Source organism: Narcine bancroftii, chromosome 7 (genome assembly GCF_036971445.1).
Source record: "Narcine bancroftii isolate sNarBan1 chromosome 7, sNarBan1.hap1, whole genome shotgun sequence".
NCBI classification, from domain to species: domain Eukaryota; kingdom Metazoa; phylum Chordata; class Chondrichthyes; order Torpediniformes; family Narcinidae; genus Narcine; species Narcine bancroftii.
In genome coordinates this window covers 16564031-16571892 of record NC_091475.1, presented here as the reverse complement: position 1 = coordinate 16571892, position 7862 = coordinate 16564031, and the positions used below count along the sequence as shown (strand labels likewise).

Here is a 7862-nt window from a genome sequence, read left to right as displayed (position 1 = left end):
ATCAATCGACATTGTTCTGCTTGTGAGCATTCATCCTTGCTGACAAATGCAATATGACTTTCATATCACGCTTGTGGAAACCTGAGAGGTTGGGTTTATTTACTTTGGAACAAAGATGTTGGAGGGAAATAAACCCAAGCTCTTTTTTTGACAAGAGCTTGCACACAAGGGCGAAATAAAAACAGAAAATGCTTAAAAATCCTCAGTGTGTCAGTCTGAATCTGCGGAGAGAGAAAAGAGGGGTTAACAGTTCAGGACAAACAGTTTCTCTCTGTACAGATGTTGCCTGACCTGCTGAGGATTCCCACAAGTTATTGTTTTCTTTTCAGATTTACCACAACTGTGTGTTTTTTTTTTGCATGAATATAAATGAGTTTTGTAATCTCATTCAAACCAAACCCAATTATGGGCAAGAACAGGTCATTCAACCTGAGTTCCAAGCTGTCCATCTGCCAACATCACATTTCTTATCCACTTGCAATTTTCACTCAGCCCAGGTACCAATGTGCCCCCAACAAAATAAAATGGTCAACCTTACAGCAACCTAATGCATGATGCTGGTCTGTTAAAATGCAATAAGCAAACAAATATCAAAGGAGAAAGAGTGAAAAGGTTTGCCCCTTTGTCATCCATTTTTGAAATGAGGGGTTTTTGATTCCTTCCCTTGAAGTGCAAGCAACTTTTCAAATATACATTCCAAGCTTTATAAATTAATTTATTTCATTCTCTTTGCAACATCCAAGTACGCAATTTGAATCTCCCGATTAGCAGGACATGTATTTATGAACTCCTCCCTCTCATAAGCGTTTTGTAGATATCTGCAAATTCCAGTCATTTCCTTTGGGATCTCAAAATTTCGGTATTTCATTGCTACAATCTAAATGAAAGAAAGAAAAGATTAATTTTACCCCCGCAAGAACACAAACCACATTTCTGTCAAAATATAAACAACACGAGGATTGGATTGTGCATGCTGACCTTTCAACTCCGTTCTGAAGAAATAAACTCCCTGCGGCTACAAAGCTTCAACACGAAACATGTTTGGCTGCAGTTCAAAGCAGTTGGCTCAATATCAAGGGCATAAGAGGTTCGCACATTTAATCATTTATAGAGGTTCACAGGTTTGGCTGCTGGAAGGAACCATGGAACCAGAGAAGACTAAAGCATAGGAACAGGCTTTTCAGCCCATCTAGTCTATACCAATCTATTTATTCCAATCCAGTCCTTCGATCTGCACCCAGACCATAGCCCTCCATACCCCTCCCATCTATGGACCTACCCAATCTTCTCCTGCATGTCAAAATCGAACTGGCATCCACTATCTCCACTGGCATTCTCACCACCCTCTGAGTGAAGAAGTTTTCCCTAATCTTCCTCTTAAACATTTCATCTTTCATCCCTGACCATGTCGAACCTCGGTAGTAGAAGCCTACTTGCAGTTACCCCTTGTAATTTTGTGTACCTCTATCAAATCTCCCAAGTTGTTGCAGTTTAACAAGATGTTATTGAGATCCTATTTGGAGCATTGTGTTCAGTTTTGGCCACCGAGCTATAGAAAAGATGCCGTCAAGCTGGAGAAGGTAAAGAGAAGATTTACAAGGATGTTGCAGGACTCAAGGTCTGAGCTATAGGGAGAAGTTGAACAGGCGAGTTGGGGAATCCATAACCAGAAGACATAGGTTTAATATGATTTGTGGAGGAGAAAGAGAGATTTAATAGGAACTTGGGGTAACCATTTTAAAAAAATGGATGATGAGGATATGAAACAAGATGCCGGAAGAGGAGGTTGAGGCAGGCACTAATGCAAAGCCTAAGAATAAAATTGAACAGATACATGGATAGGATGGATTTGGAGGGATATGAGGGTGATGGGATATTGTGGATGGGATATTTTGGTTATGAGCCAAACACAGGTGGTGGGACTAGTGTGGATGGGATATTTTGATTGGGATGGGCAAATTGGGCCAAAGGGGAACAGTGAGCAGGTTTTAAGATACAGAAAATGGAGGGAGGGAGGAAAAGAGGCGAGAGAATTAGGAATGTCTGTGTCGGAATGAATACCATTCCTAAATGACCATGACAGAATGCTGGGCCATCTCAGAGGTGGATTAAATGTCAACTTCACTAGTGGTCACAATGCTATTACATCACCAGCGACCCTGGTTCAAATCTGGCACTGATTATAAGGAATTCTCCCATCCCTGGGTTTCCTATTTGTACTCCGATTTCCTCCCACCCCTTCAAAACATACGTGGGTTGTAGGTTAATTAGAGAGGGGGGCACAGGGTCAAGGGCCAAAAGAGCCTGTTACCATGCATTATGTCCAAATTTAAAATTTGCAGATGAGACAAAGATTGGAGGTATAGTGAGAAAGGTTTCAAAACTTGCAGAGAGATTTGGCCAACTGGAAAACTGGGCTGAAAAATGGCAGATGAAATTTAATGTAGACAAATTTGAGGTGTTGTACCTTGGAAGGTCAAACCAAGGTAGGACATACAGTGTAAACGGTCGGGCACTGAGGAGTCTCATAGAATAGAGGGATCTGGGAATTCAGATAGACAATTCCTTGAAAGTGGCATTGCATGGAGATAGGGCCGTAAACAGAGCTTTATAGGAATTAGGATGTTATGGTGAAGTTATACAAGACATTGGTGAGGCCATATTTGGAGTATTTTTCTCTTTTTTAAAAAATATTTTTTGTTCCTGTGTCACCTGCTAAAGAACGTCCATAAATAGAGGAGACAAATCATCATAAAAAGCTTTATAAAATTCAACAGTAAATCCATCATCTCCTGGAGACTTCCCATTAGACATTTGTTGAATAACATCCTTTATCTCTAAATCAGTAAAGGGAGAATCCAATTTCCTCACATCATCTTCCCCTAATACTGGCAAATTTAAATCCGATGAGATTTACAAGAATATTTCCAGGAGTTGAAGAACTGAGTTACAGAGAAAGGTTAAATAGGTTACGGCTTTATTCCCTGGAGTGCAGAAGAATGAGGGAGATTTGATAGAGGTAAATAAAATTATCATGGGTATGGATAGGGTAAATGCAAGCAGGCTTTTCCACTGAGGTTAGGTGAGATAAAACTGAAGAACATGGGGTAAGGGTGAAAGGGGAAAAGCTCAAGGGAACATTAGGGGGGAACTTAACACAGAGAGTGCTGGGATTGTGGAATAAGCTGCCTTCTGAATTGGTAAATGCAGGCTCAATTGGACAGTTAAGGAAAATATGGGCTGGTAAATGGGAAGGGTAAGGAGAGAGATAGTCCAGGTGCAGGTTAGTGGGTCTAGGCAGAAGAGTCTGGCCTGTTCGTGCTGCTATGTTCTATGGCTCTATTGTTCTATTGAAGATCTAGAGTCACAGAGAGACTAAAGACAAGGTCCAGGCAGCAAACAGATTTCCTCCTCTGGACAATGGTGAATAAGACATGTTTTAACAACGACCCTGCAGCTTTGCAGTCATCTAGGTTAACATAATGCCTTTACAGTGCCAGCGATTAGGACTGGATCTGGGTTCCAATCCCAAGCTGTAAGGAGTTTGTACATTTTCTCTGTGTCTCCGTGAGTTTGCTCCGGGGGTTCCAGGTCAATGGGGTGTAAACTGGGTGGCACGGACTCATAGGGCCGAATTGGCCTGTTACAGTGCTGTATGTCTAAATTTTTTAAAGAAAATAATTTTTAAAAATGAACTAATTGGGAAATGCACAGCTTCCTAAGACGGGAGTTATGAATTTTTGTGTCTGAATTGCTGAGTACCACTGCACTAGCACCATGTCATAACACAGTGCGGGAGGTACTGGAGAAACCTATGAGCCCCATTGCACCAGAGATGGGCAGAAATCTGTGCAGATGTTCCTTGAACAGGGTGGTAAAATTAAAGAGGCACTTACATTACACAAAATTAGAATAATTTCTAATCCACACAGCTCCTCCCCAACCCCCGCCCCTCCCAGCTGCCAGTCCTAAAAATAAATCAAACCTTAATAATGTGTAGCTTTGGAAGAAGGCTACAATCTGCCAGCGTCAAGTCATCTCCATCAAGGTATTTTCTGTTCGAACAATATTCTTCCTCTCCGCTGTTGGAGTTAATCTCTTCGGGTAAAGGTGTGTTTAAATAATCATCCAATTTCTTCAGAGCTTTCAGCAAGGCCTTTTCCAAACCTGAAGTATAAGAAAAGTGACTCATCAGAAAAACCAGTACAAAATAAGTAGCGAGAGGGAAATCAATTAATTTTAGATTGGCCTTTAATCTTTCAGTTTTCTTTTAAGCTGCTCCATTTGCCTTGTGTTCTTGAACCATCGTTCTATTTGATTAGTTTGCTGTCGTGTCTTCACAAGACTTCTCCCATATCAGGCAGTAATATTCCATACAAGTGCAGGCTTCACTGGTCTACGATTGGACTTTTCTGCCTGTTTGAAGACAATGGAACCACGTAATATTCTGGCTGTGAATGAGGGTGGTTGACAAAGTGGTCAGCCATCATGCCAAAGGGTTCACACTCAGAGAGACAGGGTTATGGGTGTGAGGCAGGGAAAAATTAGTGGAGTAGGTTTAAATAGATCAGGACATCATGGACCTAAAGGCCTGTACTGTGCTGCCACATTTCATAAACAGGTAGGAAACACTGTGGCCACAGATGGTAGGTTGTCATTGCCTATAACCATCTGGTGACAATGTCCCAAAGCAAAGTCTTTAAATCCACTGAAAATTGGAAAGCTTGATCAATGAATCATCTTGACCCCAAAGGATTTCAATTTCTTGTCAATTATTCAACATAAAAGAGATGAAATCAACTTTACTTGTCTCCATTTTCAATCAGCATTTATATGCATAGACTGGACACTGCCAGGTTAAAAAAAAATAATTTAAATGCGTTTTGTGAAGGATTTCTTGTGAAATTTGGATGCTTCCTTCCACTGGAGGACATGCAGGGCTCCATGAGGCCATTTGACTGAATTGCTGGGCTTTCAGAAATAAACGATCTCTGCCCATATTTTGCAATAGAGCCATTGGGAATGAACTTTCACGGGTGCAAGTAATCCTCTCCTGGTCTCCTGAGCAGCTCCTTCCCCCAACCCAGTTTGAGGCCTCTAACAATCATCTCCACTCATTGGTTCCACCCCAAGACCTTTCCCAAATCACCATCCAGCAAAGAGGTTCTTTCTTCAAAGCCCTAAACAAAGAAACAGGCAGGAAAAGCCAAATGGCTCTTCTGGATTCAGGGAGAGCGAGAATCCAAATCAGAAGGAAATTTCGCTCAGGGTACTCTTGCTAACCCACAGCTTTATTCACCAAGTGCAGTTCGAGTCAGTGCATTTGCCAAAGAATTAATACTGTCAATAAAACCTTTGCCTTGAAGATGCTGGCTGGCCTGCTGTGCATTACATTGTTAGCCCTCCCCGTTGTACCAACAACACTTACAGTCGTTTATATCTTTCCTGGTGTTCTTAATGTATGCTGAGAACTTGGCAAAAACATCATCTCCTGCAGAATTAGTCTCCAGATGCCTGGCCGAAAGCTTTGGATACCTAGGAAATACATTCTTGTTATATGCCCTGCCATTCACACATCTATACAGTAGAAGTCCTAAAATCTGGACTGCTCGGGGATTGGGCCGGTCCGGATTTTACGGATTCCTGGGCAGTACTTTTAAAATTCAAATTTAAGGAAGAATAAAGAAGAGATAAACAGATAAATTTTGTTAGTTTATTAACAAAACATTTTTCATATAAAATGCAGAGCACAAAAAAATGTTTAGTTCCACATCTGTGGCACTTGATCACACACGCAAAAGCCTGCTACATTTAAAAAGTCTGAGAGTTTAAAAAGTCTGGATTCTCAGGTGGTCTGGATTTCTGGCATCCAGATTTTTGGACCTTTACTGTACAGAGATACTACACTGTCAAGAGAAACCATTTCACCCAAGATCCAGAAGCATTAGTCATCCACAAACCCTTTGTAGCCTTCAGGCAGAATCCTTGGACCTAAACGGTAATTAGAGATGACCAGAGCCTTGACAGGGTGTCAGTTCGACACCAAGGAGATCGCTGGATTTCACCAATCTCAGTTGCAAAGTTTTTGACACACACCTTAACCAACCAGGTACATTTTGGGAGCTTTAAAGAAAAATCTGAGAATACTTATCAGACATGCAGGATCTTAAATATTAAATTTAGACATGCAGCACAGTAACAGGCCCTTTTGGCCCGTGCTGCCCAAGACATACTCTTCCAGTACGCTTTTGAGTGGTAGGAGGAAACCGGAGCCCCTGAGGAAAACCCACACAGACACGAAGAGAACAGACAAACTCCTTGCAGACAGTGTGGGATTCACACAGTGTAACAGCACTGCACTAACCTCTACGCTGACCGTACAGCCCCAATACGCTAACCGTATCTGTGAAGAGACATACAAAAGTCCACTTTTCAAGTCAGTAATCTTTCTCGACTGGAAAAACTGACTTTGCTTCTCTCTCCAAACAGGTGAACAATTTCTGTTGTTATTTCAGACTTATAGCATCTGTGGTGTTTTAGTTTAAGATTTCAGGAATTTGTTGATTTGCACAATTGGTGTTAAATTCAAAGACAGTTAAGGTCAAGGCTTTATTATACCTTAAGTGAAACCACAATTATTAATGCATCGATAAATCAACCTCTCATTATAACGTGTGCAACTTAAAGTGCAGAATTTCAATTCTGCATGTCCTAAAATGCTCTCAGAAAATTACTTTTATTCTCCATTTTTTCCTTTTTTTATTCACAGATACTGTTTACTGTCATGTAATAAAACAGATATTATATAAAGTTGCCTTTAGTCTTCCATAAGGCAAAGATTTGCCTTTAGCACCTTACAGAGAAAGAGAAGCAAAAGAGAGCTCCTCCAGTCACCGAGGATCTGTGGATTCATCTCATGAGGTCCCGCAGCCACCCTCCAAACCTCCAACACAATGAGAAAGCCTTCAGCACCAAGGTCCTTTCGGGAGCCCTTCTTTCCCTCAGCATCTTCTTGAATCTTGATTCCGAGACCTGGTTCTCACAAGGCAATCTCCAGCAGCCCACACCCTGGTGCGAGTCCTTTAACCACAAGTTCCCCGCAGCCTGTGCTTCTTCCCTAGCTCAAGTCACCAAAGGTCTGCCCCGTGTGTTCTTCCGCCACAGAACCCCTTATTGGCCCACCACTGTAGTCACCACCCCGTAAGGTTGAATCCTCTGCTTCTCTTTCTCAAAAGGAGGTGTTCTCCCCATTACTGGAGGCCTGCACCAGTCCACTGCTCCCCCGGAGTCTGCAAACCCTCGTGGCCGCTGCCAATCATGGGCGATGTCATCTTGGGCCCAGACCCTGCGGTCACTGGATTTTAAAATAAAACACTGTTGGCTCCTTTAACAGGCCATTTAGAACCTGAACTGAGCCCTCGTCAGGAGGACTTGGTGGTAGGGCCCCGTAGGGGAGCACCAGCCTTGCTGTTACAGCAGCTCCAGTAAGGCCGCATTTTTTAATGTATTCTTTTATTCACTTTATTTTTCTTTCAGCACCTGAATGACAATTAATTAACCTTCTCTCGCAGTTATTGAGGAAACGTAGAAAAAAAAAACTTGAGAGGTTATCAGTGACCTTGGAGCCAAAATGCATTTCTGGATGTCAGATAGTGCAAGGAGGTGGCATTCAGTTGTGGCCTCATTCAATGGAATGGGTACAATGGGCCGAATGTTTAACTCAAATCCTAGCAACATCTTTGTAAATCTTATTTGCACTTTTTCCAATCTTATTGATATCTTCCCCGTAGTTATCGTATACACGTGTGTAATAGTCAATGCCATGTTAAAGTTGACCCCTCCCCCCTTAGTTTTGGCCCCGG

At 42.0% G+C, this 7862-nt stretch overlaps 1 protein-coding gene across 3 annotated transcripts in view; it reads right to left on the bottom strand.

Annotated features, from left to right (window-relative positions):
* Nucleotides 1-694: 694 nt before the first annotated feature.
* LOC138738559 (chloride intracellular channel protein 5-like) overlaps nucleotides 695-7862 on the bottom strand; it is a 47755-nt gene continuing 40587 nt past the window's right edge. For all 3 annotated transcript variants that reach the window (XM_069889005.1, XM_069889003.1, XM_069889004.1), the window contains exons 4-6: nucleotides 5429-5535; nucleotides 3986-4167; nucleotides 695-877 (exon numbers count right to left, since the gene is read on the bottom strand). In XM_069889005.1, the coding sequence (XP_069745106.1) occupies nucleotides 716-877; nucleotides 3986-4167; nucleotides 5429-5535 (451 nt within the window). In that variant the 3' untranslated portion in view covers nucleotides 695-715. The remainder of the gene's footprint in view (nucleotides 878-3985; nucleotides 4168-5428; nucleotides 5536-7862) is intronic.